Source organism: Pollicipes pollicipes, unplaced genomic scaffold (assembly GCF_011947565.3).
Source record: "Pollicipes pollicipes isolate AB1234 unplaced genomic scaffold, Ppol_2.1 Scaffold_266;HRSCAF=296_pilon_pilon_pilon, whole genome shotgun sequence".
Classification (NCBI taxonomy): Eukaryota; Metazoa; Arthropoda; class Thecostraca; order Pollicipedomorpha; family Pollicipedidae; genus Pollicipes; species Pollicipes pollicipes.
In genome coordinates, this window is record NW_023596155.1 from 1 (window position 1) to 22,144 (window position 22,144).

The 22,144-nt window shown below is 47.5% G+C and overlaps 1 protein-coding gene across 1 annotated transcript in view; it reads right to left on the reverse strand.

The window, feature by feature from the left end:
• Window positions 1-1,954: 1,954 nt before the first annotated feature.
• Window positions 1,955-22,144, reverse strand: part of LOC119114576 (ras-specific guanine nucleotide-releasing factor 1) — a gene marked incomplete at its 3' end in the record, with an annotated part of 49,001 nt that continues 28,811 nt past the window's right edge. The window contains exons 6-9 of the mRNA XM_037238667.1: window positions 17,460-17,653; window positions 14,358-14,587; window positions 13,598-13,627; window positions 1,955-2,031 (exon numbers count right to left, since the gene is read on the reverse strand). Coding sequence (XP_037094562.1) covers window positions 1,955-2,031; window positions 13,598-13,627; window positions 14,358-14,587; window positions 17,460-17,653 — 531 coding nt within the window. The remainder of the gene's footprint in view (window positions 2,032-13,597; window positions 13,628-14,357; window positions 14,588-17,459; window positions 17,654-22,144) is intronic.

Below are 22,144 nucleotides of genomic sequence, written 5' to 3' on the forward strand. Positions count from 1 at the left end.
AGAGAGAGAGAGAGAGAGAGAGAGAGAGAGAAGAGGAGAGGAGGAGGAGAGAAGAGAGAGAGAGAGAGAGAGAGAGAGAGGAGAAGAGAGAGAGAGAGAGAGAGAGAGGAGAGGATGAGAGAGATGAGACGATGAGAGAGATGTGTATCTATATGCATGCATATATATATATATACATATATATACATATATATATATATATATATATATATATATAATATATATATATATATATATATATTAATGAAGTAAAAGTTGTACCGTACAGCGCCAATGTCGCATACAAGTCTTTACAGTAGGGGCAATGTCGTGTATAAGCAAAGACTGAAAAGCTTTGGCGGTAGAGGTGATGGCGGGTATCGATTTTTGAAATATACAGTTTGGCATGTAGCACTTATGTCGTGTATAAGAATTGACAGAAGAAGCAATGTCGTCGCACTCCTGTAGGTAGTCTTTGTGGGAGAACTAATGCGGAACCGGGATGTCGCAGCTGGCTGGTTATACTGCGCCGCTAGATGCGAAATGCTTGCGGCGCAGTCTACCATTCGCTGGGTTCCATCGCCCATTGTCAACAAGGCGCCAACTTCATGGAATGGAACAAGGCGAGATATACCTAAAAACAGATTACCTGATTGTTGACAGGACGGGTGAGATGCATTTTATTTAGCATACTGCATCTCCTAAAACCTAACTTTCGTCGCTAACTCTCGCCTGGTGTTTTTGTCTGCGCCTGACTATTATGGATCACTCAGAGCAGCCGGTAAAACAATGGCGTCGTGTTTGGTAATATTTCTGCGTCATAACATAATGCATAATGTTTTAGGCCTCTGTTTTGCGTGTTTCGTTCTTCACGCTGGCAGTATTGCAGCAGAACATGGGTGACACAAGAGTGGAACAACCATCCGGGCGAACGCTTCAGGGATATAACCGTTATGGAGTCCATGATCAAAGACGTGGCATTTTTGAATTACCTCAGACCCGAACAAACGGCCTAATAATTCATCCCGGCGCATCAACTATGTGTACGTGCTCAAGTGCATTTCCTTTCCAAGGTGATGAGATGTTGCTGGAAACCTGGTTCTAAAATCGCATCTCAACTGGGTAATATGCAAAGCAAAGGTCTGATCTCATTCAAATGGGCCAGCGTCCGAGTCTGTTAAGTTTTAAACGTGGTCGACACTGATGAGAATAAATTAATTATCACTGATTTGCATGAAATCACCAGAAATACCCAGTTGTTGTAGAACAATTTCCGAAAGGTTTTGACGTGATTTATGCTCTCCGACCGCTCCGTCACAACGGTTGCCGTTCCTTCATGACTCTGCGTTAGCAGTATTTAATGAAACACGTCTCGCGTCTCCACAACTTTTTCTCTTTAAATCTGGTTACCTTGGGATGGTTTTGATATCGTAAAATAACTGCTTATCATGGTGCATCCATTTATCCAGTGTCATGGGTTAAGAGCTTAAAGGAAATGACATGCTCTGAAGTAAGCAATGAGAGGATGTCATATCTTGGTTACTGCAATGGACAATATCTTCCACGTATGGAACCTAGAACGTACAAATTGTTGTAAAATTGTGCAAAAATTAGTACGCATATAATATATAATGGTGTACAATGTCACAATGCAAAATAGAACTGAAATACATATCATAACATAACATCTACAAACAATTGTATTCATCTCTTATTCTCTTTGTTTCGTGCATTTTAGCGCATTAAGCCACTCTTCTTTGTATTTTTCTGGTTTACTTTTCTTTACGACATTTTTGTTTCAATATATTTTTTTGTTTTTGCTTTCATGTTGTCTGGGTACAGAATTAACAGTACAGCAAGCGGCGAATCGCCATTTTCCCTTGGTAAGCACGGAGCACATCACCGCGTCGCATGTCTCGGGCGACGGACCGGCCAGCGGACTCGCCCACTCTGTGCCTGGCATGCACGCACTGACCTGGAGACTGTAGTGATGGTTCCGAACATATTCCTGGTATATGCTCAGCATCGGTAGCAGCATGTCGAACAGGTCTCCTGGAGCGGTGACAAAACAGCTCAGGCGCGGCGGCAGAGCTCGAGTGCTCGAGTAGCAACTCCAAACCCATCCAGCAATGCAATGAATGGCCTACTCGGACACCTGGATGCACGCTTTACATCTGTACAAGACACAGTCGTTGAGACAGTAACGTCGCAAATAATAAACGCAGTTTCATAGATGAGTTGACCTGGTTGATAGAGACCGCTTCTCCCAAAGGCACAGTGGTTTTGCCTTTTTTCGCCTTTACAACTTTTCCATGATGTAGGATCTATTGAGGCCGAAAGACACAATGGGGGCAGGGTTGAGGATCTTCTTAAGAAATACAAGTCTACATGTATGCCTGCAGTTTTGGCCGACACGCCGTTATTACATAGAAAAATGAACCATACTATCCGACCAACGTCACCTACACAACAGTAGCCTCAACCCACCGCTGACGTTGTCTAAACGTATTCCACCACCCGGTTAACGCCCAGGGACGCTCCCGCGTCCCACAAGGGGGCGTGCACAGCGCGGCCGTGCCCGCGCCGGCCCGCGCGGCTGCGGCGTATCCCGGACGGTGGCAGCCGGAGCTGGTCTGCAGCAATGGTGCCGGCCGCGCTGCTCGGCCGACGCCTGTCTCCGCTAACTACGTCCGTTATCAACAGCCAGCATGCCGCATGCAGTTCACGGAGACGCGCCGGCCGGCGGCGCGTGCGGCGGCCGGCGGCGGGCGGCCCTGTCGTGCGCCCCGGGCAGTGCCGGACGCGCCGTCGGGGCGGGGCCGGGGCCGGGTCGCAGGCCGTGGACTAACACAGCAGTGTGGGTGCTCTCCAGCGAGAGGTGGGAGTTAGGAGGGGTGCAACCTGTGGGCAGTTTTGGATGCAGGGATCCGATGCTTGGTGCTGTTGGGTGGTAGAATCGAGATGCATGACGGGTGAAGAGTGTATCGGTCCATTTTAGCCTGTTACGCGGCAATCGATGTAATTACATTCATGTTACAGCGCAAAGCTTATGCGATCATTCATACTTTGTCGACGTCAGTAAGACTAGATATAATTATTTCTGCCATGGATTAGATTCGCAAGTATATTTGCTTTCACTTTATGCATACGGAGCAGGAGGACCTGCTTAAGTTTAACAGATAATTTGACACAGATTCTCTCGTGACAATGCATAACGCTACAACTCATTATGCCTGCGAATGAACAAAGTTTGAATGATTGGAACTGAATTAAGTGTCTGGTGATGCCCGAGTCACGCCAAATGAAATTCTTCCTACCGGGGATTAGTTTCGTCTGGTATACTTACTTTTGAAATATCTTCTCGGAGCGGTAGGACCTGCTCACGTTTCATCAGAGCTTTTAACGCAGCTCTTCTCGTGATGATGTATTTTTGCTATTTGAGCTTAAGGCGCGTCGAGAGCTGCGGTCACTTGGCGCCCAAACTGTGGCTGTGTAGAACTATGTCGCGTTTCATCATATAAAGTTGCTGTTGTGGGCTTCCGAAGCGTGTCAAAAAGCACAAGTTGTGCAAAATGAACGCCCGCACTGCGCATTGTGCAAGGCATCCCACACGCAGCTCATGTAAGCTCGGTACGGTAGGGTGCTTTCAACCAGGGTCATGCGACTTCAGAAGATCAAATGATCATGAAGTCAATGTCGTTTAAAAACGCAAGAACTACTCTCATGTCAATAGTGGGGTCCTTGCTTACAAGTGAACGCAAGGGCAATCTACGTTGCATATGCCGGCTACAGGGACGACAGCACTCGGTGGCAAAGAAAGGGAGTTCCCCAGGGACATGGGTGACGGACAGCGCGTGACCACAGCGACGACATGCTGGTGTTTTCCCTGCTGACGGGAGGAAAGCCCATGCGTCCCGTGTATGTGACCTACGCGGGTTCGGCACGGGCCAATTGCCTCCCTTCCTCTGATGCGATGAGAGGCCTGCCACTCGCCTAAGTTTGACTTGGTAGCGCCAAGCTTGCTCTGAGCGTTTCCACGGTCGTCAGCGCTCTTCCGATCCCTTGCCTTTTGCCAGTCTACCGCTAAGCGAGCTGACAGCATCTGCCTCAAGCCCGGGAATGGTTCGTGGCGAGGCATAGCGCCACTGCTTATTATATTTGGGAGTGAATGAAACCCGAATGTTGGTGACTGAAATAGGTTTGAGTGAGAGGACAATTAAGTTGGATCAAGCGATGACAACGAAGCACATAACCTTAGGCGGATCAATAGCATGAGGAAATGTAGTGCTGACGTTGCGTGAGGTTTCATCACATGCGTAAGGCTGTAAATAGTCCCAACATTTCGCAAACGTTCCAACCAAATAACATAACGAAATGGTGTAGCTTTTCAGCGGGATGCGTGCACGCAACATTGCTATGTTTTGTGCAATTCTGCAAGTTTCCATCATTCTTCTCTGAATTTGGCACTATGCACCTGTCTGCTGACCTCATGTCCGCTGGAGCGACCTTTGAGTCACATTGGGCGTAGATCTGTGACGTTGCAGTCGGGTGAATGTGCATGCAACATTGCGCACTATGCTGTTTTGCAACTTTTTCAAGATTTTTCTCTGTAGGCTCTTATGCCTTGCGGGGACAGGGGTAGTGATTTCAAAGCTCCACGCTGCTTGCTTTGGCCGTGAATAATATTCCAACATCCTGCACTTTTGCATAATTTTTTTAATCAATTTCTGTGGGTTGATAACTATGCGTTGATGACGTTCATTGAATCTGCCGGCTTGCAACGAAAACTTCACTTAATACCGTGCTGCAACCACGTGCCTCTTTCATAGCGACGCATCGGCAGCTCCTCCGCTCAGGGGTTAGATAAGGCTGAGATGAGGACATAACGACGCAAAGAGTTTGCTTGAGGGGGGGGCTTCCCGTGCTACAACCGTCTGAAACGAGTCCGGTTATAGCACATCGTGCAGAGCACCTCGCCTCCGGCGTTTTGCCGGTGTCCGCCTTTTGATGGACTTCTGACGTCACGCCGTCGGGGGCAGCGACCTTTCGGCCGCAGCCAGCTGTTTTCGTGTTCACCGGAGGGTATCTCCATGGCGGTGACGTTCACGCTATGCGGCGGAAGCTTACATAACTAGATGGAATCCTCGATACCAGCGCATCAATCTGCTCCGGCCACGCCGCAGTGTGTGGTTTTCATGCCCTTCAGCGTGGAAATCGTCCTGTTCTTGCGGTGGCCGGCCAGCTGCCTCCGTGGTCGGTGCGCCGGCCCCGGAGTCTGGGCCTTGACGGCATCTTTGTTGCGATCCAGAGTGAGATTGTGACGGTGGGGCGGGGTAAAGATACAGTAGGAAACAAGCAAAAGAAAGACGCAAATGATAAAACCTAAAATGTCAGCTCCGCCTTACACTGCCTCTTGATAAGCTTTTGATCCGACACGAGGGATTCGGATGTTGAACTCTCCGCAGTCTTCAAGATTGGTGTTATGTAAATGGTGCTAAATTTCATTGCTCCTTTCCGACACGAAATGGGACAGATGGCTATTTAAAGATGGACAGATAACTATTTACTAGCACCTGTCAGCGACACTTCATGGCACTTTTATCAGGGGTATACTCAGGTCTAAGTGGTGTGGAGGGGAGCACAGTGAAACTTTCTGTCCATAATGTAGCCTCTTGATTCAACGTTTTGGTAGCAGCAAACTGCAGTTGTCAGCTGTTGTTCTAAAAACCCACCCGAATGCCACCCTCAACCTTATGGTCACTGCATTATAAAGACATACGTGGTCCGTTGTCTGCATTCTTCATTGGAACACAGAAAGTAACATTCTAAAGCAACAGACATGAAAGTATTTGGTAAGCTATATCGCGGAACTCGACATAGCGGAGCAACGCGGAGGTTTGAGCGCCAGAGAGGACCAGACCAGTTGTTGACCAGAGAAGCCGCGCTTCGACTCGAGCTCCGGCAAGTCCGACCGGGATCCGAACTTCTCCGGATCGTTTTCCCAGACGCGTCTGCTGCCTGCTCTACACCCCGCTAGAATCCCTGTGAGCAACAAGGCAAGTTACCGAAGTTCATCACAGTTGCCACAGCTTCCGGCATTTCGTCACTGCAACGCCACGCGATTGCGGGGCTCGGATACCGTTGCTGTCTGCCAACTTATGAGGTTTTTGCACTGCTGTACCATGTAGTCTATCTTGGGACACCGAATCGTCCGACTTTAGGTACTTCCGCTGTCTCCTGTCCACCCTCAGCTCTGCTTTGATATCTCTGGGTCTGCTCCACGGCAGTATGTTCTCACTCCCTGCTGTTGGTCGGCGAGCACCGTTTCCAATAAGTTCTCACGTTGCACCCCATGACCAGTCCCTTGTAACACAGAAGATTCGATTAGCAAACCTCTCAACCCATCTCGCTTGATGTAGAGCCCTTGGTCAGCTTCCAGCAGATTTGCTGGGAATGCGACTGATGCAGACTTAACCGCTTGACGCAGCCTGAGCGATACGACTGGTTTTTGTTCACATTCTGTCGTTCCAGATGGCTTTGCCGATTGGATGTGTTAGTTGGCCCACTAGTTTTACTAGTTTCACATATTTTTTAGGCTTACACTATGTTTGTATGAACAGTATCGAAAACATGCATCACGGGGAGTTCGTTAATGCCAATGCGGCATGCTCACTGTTGAACAGCCATGCTCTCATTCCGGCGATACCACTTTCATATCGGATAATAATCAATATTGTTCCATCGGAGCCGAGCAGAACCGAATCTGGATCCTCGTCACTGATGAAGTCGGTCAATTCTTTAGCCGCACAACTGTCCCTTCACTGTTAGTGGCGCGTATTCCACGCCTCAATGGCTTAATGCTGGTGCCATTGCCTCAGGTAATTGTTTGTCGGTACGGGTTTACTGCTCCTCTTTGTTAGGGCTCGGTCGTCCTCCGTCGCAAAAGCATCCAGGCATTCAATCACATCTGCTGGCTGTGGGGCTCTCTTCTACCTCCTTCTGTCGCTACTTGTCGATCTGTCCCCAAATCTTGCCGCGATCGACCAGCTGTTTCATGCCTTCGCGATGGCTCTGTAGGCAATCGGAGCAGCATTAAGTAAGCCATCCGCCGATCACCCCGTGACGCCGGAGCGATTGCTCATCTTCGAGACGTTCGGAAGCCATCAGCGATTTTGTTCGACAAGCTCGTCATCCGCAGTTTATGTGGTTCAGCAGACAATTTCAACATCGCGTCTTCACAAGCCATGTTTGCAAAATCGGCATAATGCGTAGCCTCGTCTTCTGCTGTCGTTGGCGCGGCACGATCGTCCGGACGCCCCGGTCCGTTCCGTTTCCTGTTCGAACGCCCCGGCTCGCTTCTTTGTCCCATGCCGACGCTCCGGCCTGTTCCTTTTTTCCCGTTCGGACGCCCCGATTCGCTCCTTTTTTCCCGTTCGGACGCTTCGACCCGCTCCTTTTTTCCCGTTCGGACGCTCCGACTCGCTCCTTTTTTCCCGTTCGGACGCTCCGACCCGTTCCTTTTTTCCCGATCGGACGCTCCGACCCGCTCCTTTTTTCCCGTTCGGACGCTCCGACCCGCTCCTTTTTCCCGTTCTGGTGGCGCCACTTCCCTTCATTTCATGTCGTTTTCGTTGATCTGTTGTTGGCTTCCAGCCTACGTCGGTGACTTCATCTTTCTTACTGTATGCTGGTCGTTAATAGACGGTGCTACTTGAGGAGGCATCATCCTCCGAGAGAGCACTCTCAAAAAGACCACCACAGCCCTTTTCAGCCTTATCCCTCGCGGTAATGAAAGAGCAGTGCCACTTTGTAAAACACGAAGTGACCAATATCTCAAGGCAATGCCCTTAATGCCCTATGATGCACCACTCTCAATGCCACCCTGTGCAGCTAAAAAACAATCATGTGAGAGCTCAAGTTATGGTTTGGTCGATCTAGTGCCGGTGTTTTTGAAATATCTGGGGTGTGGTGCACGCCATATGACTGATCAGGAGTAAAGCTGTAATTTCTTATTCGTCTTAAAATGTGTGCAGGGCCGGAAGGGCTCACAGTTTTATACAGCACCTGTTCCATCCCTTTGCTCCTCAATGTTATACTAATGTAGTGCGATGGCGGAAATCGATTTTTTAAAAGAACTTATCCGCGCCACTTGTTTGGAAGACCGCAAGCTCCCGAGCAGGCACATGCCCTGGGTGAAGTCATTGTGGGCAACCTTTGGAAGCAACTTTCGGACGGTATTCGTTCCCGGTTCAAAGTTCAAACCCGAGACTTCCTTTGGACCTGGCCATCCGTCGACAACTTCCAAGGAAGTGTTGGCCGGGTGCGGAAGGGCTAAGCCTTCCAAGTGCACAGTGTGAAAAGAGCTGTCGGGACCCCGCTCCATTCTGCGAACAAAGCTGTTCGCTGTGCTCTGGAGTTTCACACCTGGTTGAACTGGTCGATTTTGCTCCGCAGATGCGCCGTTTGGTGACGGGCTTGGGATCTTTGTGATCATGCACCCCGAATACTGATTAGCGTGCGACTTGAGCGCAACCGCGTCCGTGTGGGCCCTCTTGACGAACTACTTCAGCGCCCGCCGGACAGGAATTTCCACCCGGGCGGTACACAGTAGGCAACTATCTAAAAAAACATCCTTGTCCTTTGGCCCATAAACGAGCTACGACCTAGAAACGAAGCCCTGACAAAAGCGTGACAAAAACCATGCGGTGCAGCTACGTTCGGCAGCTTGGGGTGACCACACATTGCCATTTTGCGTCCCTGTGGTCTAGCAGCGAGTTGCCGGATTTGTACTCCAGGTTCAGTAATGGGTGCGTGTCTCAAGATAGGGCGCGTTGCTTTGTCCGACTGACAAAGTAAGGTCGGATGGGAACTAGCCAAAGGTCAGCCAAGCCGTGTCGCAACCCTGTTCGGTAGCATAACTCCTCTACGGTCTTCGCTTGCACGAAGCTGACGATACGATCTCCTTACGAGTTAGATCGGCCCACCCTTGTGTGGGTTCCGCGCACATGACCGAGCTCTGCCTAAGGAGTAATCTGCATCCATAGCTGTCCATGTCAATGGACAGCTATGGATGGCAGCTATGAATGGACGGCAGCATCATTCAACAGAAGCGATTTGTTGGTTGGTCTCGACACTGAATCAATATCAGTACGTCATATCACCAGGGACGTAATGTTCCTAGTAAAGAAGGTGGAAGAGCGTCTTTTTGACAATTTCTTTTCGTTCTGGGCAAAAATAAGACTACTTTTCAGACAAACACCACCACTGCAAAGGGGTTGAGTCTGTACTTTTCATGCAATGACTACCCACATCAAAATAGGGTATTCAGTACGGTGTTTAAGCCCAGTGTGTCTGAGCCTTTGAGTCATAGGATAAGTTATATTTCGATTACAGTGGAAAGCCTCATTGAGGGGCATGGTGCTCCATTGGTTTGTCTCTCATTATGTGCCTTTTGTAACTGAAAGGCAAGCTTTGCATGCCTTCAAACTTTGGAGAGACGCAAGCTGTAGTTGGCTACCGCCCTATGGAGCTGATGGTGTCGGCCTTATTTGTACCCAGTTAGTGCTGTTAACATCCGTTGCCGTTTTTAGACCTTCAATGACAAGAAATCATGCTGTTTTTCCGTATGATTTGGGGGGACGAAGTTGCGCTTCTAGTGGCTTGATTGCGCATTACATCCAAATTGCTTTGAAAGTACACTCCTTTTCCTTTGAACAGAGCTTTCGTCTTTGCATTGCTTTTCCTTTTCTCAGCCTCCATTTATTCCCTTTGAAATTATTCTCCGTGTCGAATTCAAATGGTGCGGAAAGGCTGGGTAGGATGTACGCCATGATGCTTACCTGACCTTCATCACTTTGCAAGCCAGCCCTGTGCACATGATTTGCAATAAGAGGAGCAGTCGGCTGCTAAAAAGCAAGATACCCAGATGCAGGGATACATGTGGTACCCTTCTGCGCGTGTCGTGTGTAGAAGTCTTTGAGTGGGTTTAATCCTTTTGAGCGTGATGACATCGCATCATACATTATTGATGGGAATATGATGGCATAAGGCGACGATAGCACATCTGATGAAAGGCCAAGTCAGGGATCGGATATGAGGATTCTATTCCAAGGCTCGCATCTGACATTCTCGGCTTGTCTTGTTCAGAACACTGGAAACACGTACACGGTCGACACTTTTGTATGCATGTTTTCTTCAGAGCTGTAGCCTGTCTGTGTCACATGGTGAAGCAGGGCATGCAGCTGTTTAAGGCGTGAGTGGCGAACACAGTCCGTTGCGCGTCAGTGCCGCAGATGACAACAGCGACCACAGCTCTGCTTTGCGTGACACGCACCACAGAACACACCGACGATCCCCAATAACACAGCAAACATGAAATGAATGGGCATCTTCCTGTCCCCATTAGGCTTAATCATGTTCCCGGGAATTCACTACATTAGTCATGTAATTGTCTCAGTTCCGGTATCTGGCCAGATCTGCTGTCCAAAGGTAAAACCCCATGTGTTCATTTCTGGTCACTTCGCGTGTTTCATGCTATCTGATTTGTTTTTTCATGCTGCATTCGGATATTTAAACCAATAGCTGAAATTTGCACACACTTTTAGCTAAAAGAATGGGTAAAAGTTTGTGAGAATTTCAGCCAATTGTTTACGTACCTGAAATCAGCATGAGTACATGAATAACATGACATAAAAAGCGCAAAGTGGCCAAAAATTAACATATAGATTTTGCCTTTGGACGGCAGAGATATCATACAGAATTTAAACGTTGGCTTGCCAACTCGTGGGAGTTATTCACGTGGCAATGAGCAACGTGAACAGAAGGAGCCGCTGGACTTAATGTGCATTTTATCGTATTGTGGTTTAAGTGCAGCAACAGCCATGTGGCTTATCTTGCACTGATCGCGATGAAATGGTACACATGGCGTCTTGGGGCAAGGATGGGGACAGGTGTCGTATGTGTTATCCCAGCTGTCCTGATGGCGCTCAACGACAGCAGCCTGGCATTTGTCTGATCTAATTGAGAAATGAAAGGCCGACTTTGAATGGAACGCCTGTTTTCGGTCATGTGTACATTTTGTATTAGGTTGTAGTCTCTATATCATATAATTCTCGAGACACATGATGTATGCACTTTGGAAAGTAACTGGGGCGGCAATAGCATCGTATATTCCAAGGCGGGCCAAAGAAATCATGTGTAGCTCCGCATAAGGAATTGATACATCCAGAGTACCAAGCAGGAAGCTACAAAAAGCATTTAAAGACAACATTTGTCTCCGAAGTTATTTTCGTGACACGCAATCGATCTGAATGAAGTGTGTCTCACGACGATTGGATCACTCGCTGATCTAGCCGTATTCACTCAGTGAAACTAGTTTACTTTTGCCCAAAACTGGCATCTGGCTGGAAGGGCAACTTTGTTTAGGCTTCCTTACTACGCAAAGACTCCATTGCTGTTGGGAAACAAATGAACTGATCGTTAGTCCATGACAGTCAGAAAGAACATTTTAATTTATATCTCCACGAAGGAAGATCGGATTCCCAGAGTGCACGATCCGATCTACCCGAAACATGCCGCACCCCGCTCTCCCAATTCATTTTACTCTGATGATGCAAAACTTCTTCATAAGTTGTTGAGCGCATTTGCGAGGAGCATTATTCACATAAACATGACAGTATTAATAGCCTATTCCTCGGAGAGAAAAAAGCAGCAGAATGGAGATATAGATGCGTTCATATTTCGGCAGCATGCTTTTATCGAAACAATACCACTTCTGCTAAAGTTTCGATAAAGGCGTGCTGCGGAAATATTAACGCGTCTGTATCTCCATTCTCCTGATTTTTCTCCGAGGAATGACGCTTTTACTTCTGTTTTATCTATGTGAAACGTTTTGGACACATTTACCGCATTGTGAGCCAAAATAGCCTACAAACTTTGCAATTTCCTCCTGCATGGCCACGCGGCCCCTGCGGCTTATTGGCTCTTTGGCAAGGATTCAATAAACTGCTTCTCTTTACCTAGTAATTTTGTGTCTCACGTGCCAAAAACAATATGATCCAGCTATTTATTTTTGCCGATTGCGCGCTATGGATGAGTACGTTAAGCGAGCTGAGTTCTTCATTGCACACATATTCAGAAGTCATGCACCATAATGAAATATACCTACACGTATTCTTCGTGAACTGCCGATTTTCTTCGCACGAATACTGATGAAACGGATCACGCAAAGGGTACACAGCACGTCATACCAAATGACAACCGTGCAACGGTGAAGATGGGTAAATAGGAAACACGTTGTTACTGTGGTTATTTTATGGTCCCATCCTAGCTTACCATAAGGCTAAAATGTAACAGATACCTGAAATATCAAAGCTTGAGAGCTCGTTCAAAAGTTGTGCAGTCAAAAGAAAGACCTCGATGCTTTTGCATATCACTTGATACTTTGCAAGTTAAGTAGACCATCTGAAAATATCAGGCACAATTGTAGCCATGAACGGCAAAACACACCTCAACTATACGTCTGAGTTTGTGTGTAACGTGATCGCTGCCATTGCCGCGACTTTAGGTCCACGTTTCATCGGGTGTGATGAATAGCATTTGGAGTGGTAAAAGCATGTAACAGCGGAGGCCACTTGTGAAAAACATTCGAGCATCCGTCAGCAGATATAGCCATATCTGTAGAATTAGCCCAATGAACATCCCATATCAAACCTCTCTGAGGCTGTGCTGTTAAGATTACGGTACAGTATTCGTGTCAGTCTCGAAAGCAGATGTAGTACAAAAGTTTGCATGAGTCAACGAGTGACAAGTCCTGAGTAAGTTTTGCAACTGGTGTATTCCATTTATGTTGAGAATGAAGTCAAGAGGCTACCGTATTGCAATTTAACATCATAACGTGTCAAATAAGGTTACAGTTCTACTACTAACCCATGCCACATTGTGCTATTGGTGCTGATACTCACGCACTACGTAAATGTATTTGATTTCTATGGTGGTGTGCGCCATTGCCTCCTCGCTTGCCAGTGATTACGGATGGGTGAACTGAGGTGATCAAACCAAGACTTTGTGATGCTACGTAGCGTTGTTCATTCCTGGTGCAGCACAGAAACCTTCTAACATTTTAAACCGAAGCGAATTTCGTACGCATGCACCCAAAGATGTGCCAAGATTCTCAACAGACGAGACGTCGTGGCACTACTTCTTGAAATAGGTCTCAACAATTACAAAATATCGGCAGTGACAGACAGACATGCATGAAATGTTTTTCGTTGCATAAACCTCAAAATGGTGCAATGATGCAACAGCGTAAAATTCGGAGTCTTCGGAGTGAACAGCAAGTGTAATATTTTGAGAGGAATTTAATCAACTGTTTGCATGATGCGATTGTAGAACCAGCCAGCACAGTTCTACGCACCTGTTCTCTAAAATATCACCTGCATTCACCTCCTCTCCGAACGTTTGACAGGCCGAGCCAATCGGGAGATTTGGTGTGCTTGTCATGACTGGCCCAACTCCTTGTCAAAAGATCAGTATGCAATTAAGGACACGAGCAACTAGACTGCAGTTTACTAAGTGGCACCACGACATTGACAAGACTTAGCAACTATACACAACATACCTAATGGAGCACATATAGGCCGGTAGTTATCTGCAAAACAGGTAAGACCCGTGTAAGGCAGGTGTCAGTCCACCCGCGACACCTTTGACTAGCTGACTTGGGGGCCAGTTAAACTACGGAGCAGCAAAGCCAATGCTTATGGATACCCTACACCCAGCGCTAAAGCACCTTGGAAAACTCCAGAAAGCAATGCCGAAGCTATGAAACATAAAACTTTACCAATCGAGATGTCTTCTTGCCCATTCATTCCGTAGAGTTGTTTATCGGTAAAACCGCATTCTGCATCATGATTTGCGCACTTTCTATGAGACATGACATCTTCACGGATAAATTAGCTAATCTGGAATCGGTGTATTAGCAGTATAGCTTACTTCTTGCTTATGGTTACGAGCAGAATGCGACCAACCGATATTCATTGACACACACACACACACACGCATACACACACCCACGCACACACACATACACACACACATACACACACACACACACATACACACACACACACATACACACATACATACACACAAACACACACAAATAGAAAAGAACAGGAATGCAGACTCGTGGCAAAAGAACGCTCTCAAGTAAGAGTTCTTTGCCCTGTAGGATTAACAAATGAGTATCGTAAATTTCCCATGCTCATGCCGTATATTTATAGAAAAATGCCGCTTCCTTTATGGCCCATACAGATTACATACGAAGCAAGACAAAAAGAGAGGACAGATATATCGAAGCCATTCGTTGGCTTTGCACTTACCCAGCACCAATGTCGGCCAGCTTTCCATTCGGGCGGAAAGGCCCTTCAAAAATATTTGGTGCAAAAATAACAGTGTCTCCGAGTTAAGGAATATCGAATTGACATCTTCGTGGCTACACGGCGGCATTTTTGAAGAGGCCGCCATTTTGAATGGCCTTAAAAAGCCCGTCACTAGGATGTTGAGCTGCTCCACGTACTCCTCTTCTGCCTCCACCATTCGAAACACGAGACTGGAACAGTGCGACAAGGGGTTATTTTCAGCATTCAGCCACCGTTTTTTTCTGGAGCCATCATGGCAGCTCAGCAACATTACAAGTTTTCGTTTTTCTCGGACATATCTACAGTGGATTCGAAACCCACTCCTGGTTGTTTTTTTCGGCTTGCCTGCTCTGCCGAATGCAGAGGCGTCATACCATTCAAACAATTGCAAAACAACTCACGAGATGATAAAATATATCTTACCCTGCTGAAAACGTGACGCATCCATGTGTTGCATACTGGCACCATTGGCATAGTTCGTGGGTGAGGACAAGTACACCCAACGATTAACTTGAACACCTAAAGTGAAACCTCCCTAGAAGATCACCCGCTTCATCGCACGACCCAAAACAAGCATCACACGTCTCATTTATTTGAGAGGTAACTCATCGCTTCATCAGGTTCTTAGTCGCTGGAATGCTCCCAGGGCACAAACGTGGTGAGTATGCCTAATTCGGTGACATATCCTCCTGGCGGGATCATGAGGAGTAAGCAGCCCAGTGTCAAAGGAACCTGACCCGCATCGTTTTTGCTTTGCTTTTTGCTTTTTTCATCATCAACTTTGCATGCCAGGCACCGGGGCTTAGACAAAGCGCTGCACCAGTGTTGGGCTGTCCTTTATAGCTTGAGCACTTAACTCAGGCTTTAGTCTTCTATTCAAGTATTGTGACCCTTCATTGCAGAGCATATCATAAGTTCAAACACCTTCGCTGGGGAATTCACCGTGGCTTATCAGGTAACTGCAGGAGTTCGTTCATGCCGAATCAATGTGGCGTATCGGGATTGTTTTCACTCAGAACAAGCTGCCTGAGCAATAACCTCGTGCTACTGGGCTATGGAACAAAGACATTTCAGAAAACGTCTAAACATTCATACTAGCTTCTAGTTGATCGCAACGCAGAGCTTTTTAGCAAAGAGCGACCGACGTGTCACCAAGCAACAATTTTGAAGTTCTCAGTATTTTTGAAATTCATCGTGACAAACAAACGAAATGCATATCTGTACGCTACTTAGCATATCAACCTGTGTCAAACATCTGGCATCATTCTAGCGCCTCCTCCATCACGTGGTTCGGTAAGTACATCAAAGCGTTTCCTTAAATCATAACTTTTGACCCGCCGTCTCAATGCGTGCCTTTTTGCTCCCCATCGGTGAACAGTGCAGTAGTCGCATTAAGGTTCATTTCAGCTGCTTGTCCATGCCAGCTTTCTCGGAGTGTCTTTCCTGGTGTGTGTATGTTCTTAGGTTCACAAACGCTTGCATTTGATGACCTAACTTGCAATGTGCAAAAAAAAAACATTTGGTGACAGCGGCAGAGCTGTTCTATCTCACACCCGACATCTATCAGCAGCCAAGGCTGAACGCAGAATGTACTAGGATTTACGAACTGTTGGATCAAGGACCTTCGGTGGTCATGTAAGAGTTCCGGTTAGAGGGCTCGGACAGCCCATCCACACTCGGCACAGGCGGCCGGCGAGGCTGCGTTAGCCGGCAGCCCAATGTTGGCTCTAAAACGTCCCGCTGGAACGAACACGCTGTAAATCTGTGCTGCGAATTTGCCCCTGGTTTCGTCCGTCTTTACAGCGTCTGTGCGATTAATGCGCCATTATCACTCTAACCATAGCGCACTGATGTATCAAGTCTGTCTCAGCCAGTAAAAGACATCTTATAGCGGAGCTTCAATCACAGCCGACAAATTCAACGGTGGGAATGGACAACTATTCCTTATCTCTTCTGGCTTTGCACATCTTTAACTGAAACGTTCAGCAAACTCCTTGTCTGCCTCGCTGATGCGTACTGACAGAATGGTCTTAATGGACGAAGCTTTTCGAAGTTTTCTAGCGGTTAATGCTACACCATTACCACTGCTCAATGTTTAAATAGTCGCTTTTTCGTCGAAGCACACAACGCGCATTATTCACGACTGGTCGAACAATAAACGTTTTGCCTCCCGTAGTCAACATATTTCGGCACCTGCAAATGTAAAATAGTTTTGCTTTTCAATTCACACTCAATCGGGTTTTGGCAGACAAGTATCTTAGAACCCGCGAACCGTTTCTCATTGCCTAATTATATGAAATAAAAGGCTTTTAACAATGTCCTCATGTCCTAAATACGCATACTGAGCAAAATAGGCGAAGTTCTATCTCGTTCCTTCGTTCGATAACTCGGTACTCGGGAGATCAAACACAATCGCATGTGTAACCTATCCTCCTCTCCCTTTTCATCGGAGTAGCTCCAACTTCACGCTACCCGGGTTCTGAATAACTGCCAAAAGTGCCTGTCCGCATGAAGGCGGCATGCAAAGACGGCAATAATGTGATTAAAGCTGCCGGATCAGACTTGGCACTACATGAGATTATCTTACAATAAAGTGGATTTAACTTGTTGATCATGCTCTGGACGACTGCGGCGATTTTAGATCTCTGCTTTGCTACGCCTGGAGTGCAAACTGCAGAGGTTCGCCCCCCACGCTGCACGAGGTGTTGAAATGGCTGAGGCTGGCTGTGGTGACTGCGGTACAAGCCATCGCTAAATCAAATATCATTCTACTCCGATTCTCTCTCAAAAACGGTGCGTTGACCAAAGTAATTCTGTACGTAATAACATTTGCACTGCACTTTATTTAACAAAATGCCCACTTTGCGGCTCCCAGTGCGTGAGATGCGGTCCCATCATTCCTATCCCTTTTCCAACTTATTTTTGTTCCGAATGGCGTGAAGTTTTTTCTCAGGCAACTTGCTCTGTGACGGATTCCTGTTGTTCCTTACCTTGCTCGTGTGGGGTTAGTCCCCGGAGATAAACGTCGTTCCTTTTGAAGGAGCGATTTGGACCGAATCGTACCTGTTTCGCTTACGCATGCTCTCGGCATGTGGTGACTTGATATATTCCTCGACAATCTGCTTCCAGCGACGGCGACACAGCCAGCCGCGGAAAAAGCTTTGGACCTTCTTAATCTTCTTGATCTCGTCAGACTCTTCGCTTTCTTCTGACTGCTGATGCGGAAGAAACCGCCAGTCCTTCTTCAGCGTGCAAAGCTGAAAGAATGACCAGCAACGTTGGACAACTTTGAGCGGTATATGGCAGGTTCAGAGAGCTTTCAGAGCCTTTCTATTTCTTACATGTCGAGTTCTGCAGTGTTCCAGCAGCGGAGCATTTCGGATGCAAGATAAGTTTAAGCTTTTTGATGGTTCTAACTATTTTTGTTTTCAAACCTTTGCAAATTAAGTAATTACGTAACATTTGAAAGCTAGCTTCAAAAGAGACTAAATTACTTTCATTTGACAGAAGTCCTGCGAGGAACATGTCAGGGACGAATTGTTGCTATGCTGGCCGCTTTCCTGGCCTATATATTCACCGTCTTATTGAACAATATCCAAAAGGTGCATGATCAAATGGCCAGACACCGTGCGGAGTACAATTTTGATGCAACCGGTAACCTGGCAGGATATAATGGTCTCAGCAGTGAATGTGTCCCCTCTAGTGTGGTGGAAGACATGGGATTATGACCAAAATAGCTCGGATACGATTATTATTACCATTAGCAAGGTTGTCATCGTCATGCACAAATGCATTTCTAAGACCAAGGATGTAATCCAAGTTGGTTGTGTACGCATTCTCCTACTGATGCCACCTGCTTGCATATTTTCCAGTGAAAGTAAATGAACAATGCACCATTTAAGATACTTATTTGTACCGTTTTTCCGTTAACACGTTGGAACCCTTAAATGCTGAATCAGATTGCCACGGTTTCGTCCGGCTAATTCCAATGTAAGCTGGGCCGGATGGCATGATATTTACACATTTGGTAAACAAGATTGGCGGCCACATGGAATCTGGACTAGCCGGACCAGATCGGACCGGATGATATTTACTCATCTGATAAACAAGATTGGCGGCCAGATGGAATCTGAACTAGCCGGACCAGATCGGACCGGATGATATTTTCACATTTGGTAAACAAGATCGACGGCCAGATGGAATCTGAACTAGTCGGACCGGACAGGACCGGGCCTTGGAAATCAGTTCGTGAGGTGCTCTAGTTCCCACGACTCCCAGCGGTAGATCTGCCAAGCGGTTGCTGTGGTCGGAAGAGAGCGCCATACGCATGATGACGAGTCGTTTAAAGGGGCAGTGCCACCTGTCGGCCCGAAATTCACCTGCACACGCTACACACATGTAAATAAGGCAGTCGTGTCAAGCCCACGTACTCAAACGTCTCAACGGCCTAAATTTCGCTTTGAATGGATATTTCCGTGGTTGTTTTCTACCCGGTTCTTTGAAAATCGGTATCAACACTGCTTCGACCAAACATTGGTTTGTTCTATCCACTATCATCGAGGGAGTTGTTCAGTACGGGAACAGTCACCGGCCAGCCGGCCGGACAGCCTGCCGCTGATCGATCTACTGGCCGCAGCGGTTGGCTACCATGCTATGAAAACAATGATTTAACGTAAGGTTAAGTTACGTTGTCACACGCCGAATCCATGTCCGGCCTAAGTGTCCGCGTGAAACTCGGCTATCCAAGACTGCCTAGTGGCTGAAAGATGAGCTTTCAGCGATGCTGCGCTGAGCGGTTCGGGTGTACTCTTCACCATTCGCCTCAAAACGCAAACAGGTACAGGTACAGTTACAGGTACACCCACACAAAAACACACGCGTACGCGCTCACACAAACGCACACGCACACGTACACGCACACGCATGCACACGCACACGCACGTACAGGCACACGCGTACGCACACGCACACGCGCACGCACGTTCATTATCTCACGCTTGTACGTACTCCTGTACACACTCCCGCCTCCACATCCACACCCCCATTCCCACTCCATACACCAAACGTACACACACTTCCGTCAGGTCTGGCCGGGTCAGATAAGAGTGCTCGAGCTGAAGCCTCTTCCAATAGTTCACGAAGACGACGATGGTACGCGGTCATATGCGCAATATCGGTTGCGCCGTTAAGGCCATATCTTGCGAACTACGGTTGGACACTTGTGGGCGTAAAACTTCTGCAATGACATGGCACGTATGTGGGTCTGTAAAAAATTATGGTAATTTGCTGTCACAAGTCATTTCAGCAATACGCACACCAAAAATGGAGCGCCTTTATAAAGGAATTATATCACATTAAGTCTCTGAATATCGTACAGACGCAACATTCTATTAGTACCATATCGATATTTTTGGTGGCTATTGGTTCCATACATACAGGTAAGACCGTCCCTCAGATGATCAAACTTTTGGGGGCTGATCCGAAGTCTGTCATCAACACAGAGCTTTCTTCAAGCTCTGTACATGGAGGGAGGGGGGGGGGGCAAGGTGGTGGCTGACGGAGTGCCCGGTGCAGAGATAGGATCCATGCGGGGGGGGGGGCGGATTATGTGCCCGGCGTTATCATACTCGGCATGTAACATGGCGCTCACGCAAAGAGCAAACCCCTTAATGGTCTACGTGCAACGCCATATGCCGAGCATCGATGACAGATCTCGCGTGCCCCACAACGTCTCCAAGTCTCGACAAGAGGCGCCGAAGCCAAGCGTGCGGTAAGCGTGGTGTGCTGCGTGACGGACGGGCGTCACCACTCTACGTGACGGCCAGGTGTCACCGACACTAAGGCCGACACAGACAAGTAGAGCGGCGGTGCCTGCGCGGCCGCCGCCGGCGTCGGCAGCACGATGGATGGACCGCCGGGCTGGCTGCTGCCGCCCCCGCCGGGCCCACGCCCCCGCGTGGTGACCGTGTCACCGGGTGTGGTCGGGACGTGTTCCTGGCGCTGCTGAAGTGACAGCAGTTGGTCGGTCGCGCCGCGGTACTTGAGGCTACTGTGCATGTGCACCAATGTTTCGTTTCGTTTTGCAGCGCTCTGTGCGTAGGCCTACTCAGAACCATACCACGCAAAAGTCGCCTGTGATAGTTCATCATACGCTCGCTGAAAATTAGGACTGATTTTCGTCGGAATGAGTGGCAAATACTGGACTGTTGGTGCGGCGCGTATCACATTAAGATAGCACAATCCTTGGGGTGGATGTTCACGGTTCAGTCGCAGTGTCATGACGTTTATTGACTTTGCAATGTGTTCCTTAAAACACCCTGCCGTGTCCGGTAGTACCCCACTGATGCTAAATTTTCCGGTCGAGTGCTACAATTGGGGTGAGCTAGCTGCAAGCATGCGGCGCTTAGAGCATAACTCGGTGCTATAAAGTGGTGCTAGGGAAGAATGCAACACTGTAAGCATCCTGTAAGATCCGGTTTTGGCATAGCAACTTATGGAAGCAAATAGGAAAGCACCAGCAGAGCTCTTGCTTGTACGTTAGAAAAAGCTACAGTTAGTACCGCGCTTACACATTTTAGGTTCAAAAACAGTTGGCATCTTTCCAACATCACACAAACTACTTAAGGTAAGAGGTCTATGGGCCTGGTTTTCGGCAACGACATGGTGTTTTATAGGTGCTAATCTTTTTACACTGGTGAAGTGGGAGGGCAGTTGAAATAATGCATGATTAATTGTTTATGCCATGGATGCGGGGTACAATAATCCACTCCGTAATTCTTCGGCCGCGATTTTAGACTGCTAGTTGCGCTTAATTGATAACATGAGTGATTGCCATTTTTCAAATCATACGTAAATTCTTTCTATTGCATGACACCTCAAATCGTGGTTCTTGGTTATTAGCGGTTTATCACACCATGGTTCTTAATGCTTAGCGGTCTCTAGCGGTTCCCGCACTCGACAACTCCAAATGATGGGTCTGATTTTGAAAAGCGGCGTTACGTCCGGTGGAATTGTGATACATAAATAACCCCCCAAATATATAAATCTGTCTAACGCGCCATTTAACAAGGTCTTGAGAAATTTTCCAATACCCACTACGCCTTCGCAAATTTACCAAGATCTTAAGATATCGGAATTTCCTCTTGTAATTTTGGGATGCATTTAACCCTCGCCAAGGTTCACGGCTTCTCATAACGCGGGCCGATAGGGGAAGAGGTCGATGGCCTCCCCCTCGTCGTATCTAACCTAAGAAAGAGGTAGTCTTGTGGGAATAACTAGTGAATTGGCATCAGTGGGATACCGCGACTTGTGTTATTTTATGCTGCGTTTTACACTGCTGGGTAAATAGTTGATCCCACGATACCAGGTCAAAATAAAATGTTCCTGAAAGTCGAACATTGCAGGCTAATCCGTCCTTGTCATCAATCTAAAAGTCACATAGGCAGAATTCACGCCCATACTTCTTTCCAAACGTAACAGATGATATGCTAAGGGGTTCAAAATTACTTCTTTCAGATGCCCCAGCTGTTTCATCCGCTCGTTGACCACCGCTGCATGTCAGCCACGGGCCGACACCCCGCGGCCGGTGGAGACTGCAACGCCGGGCGTCGGGGTTGTTTCTAAGATTTGCGAGCGTGCATGTTCAAAATTACGTTACATGACAGTTCTCAGTAATCGATTCTGACTGAATGTTGAAAATTTTAAGCCAGACATGGGTCAGCTTTGTCAATGCAAAATCTGACCTTATA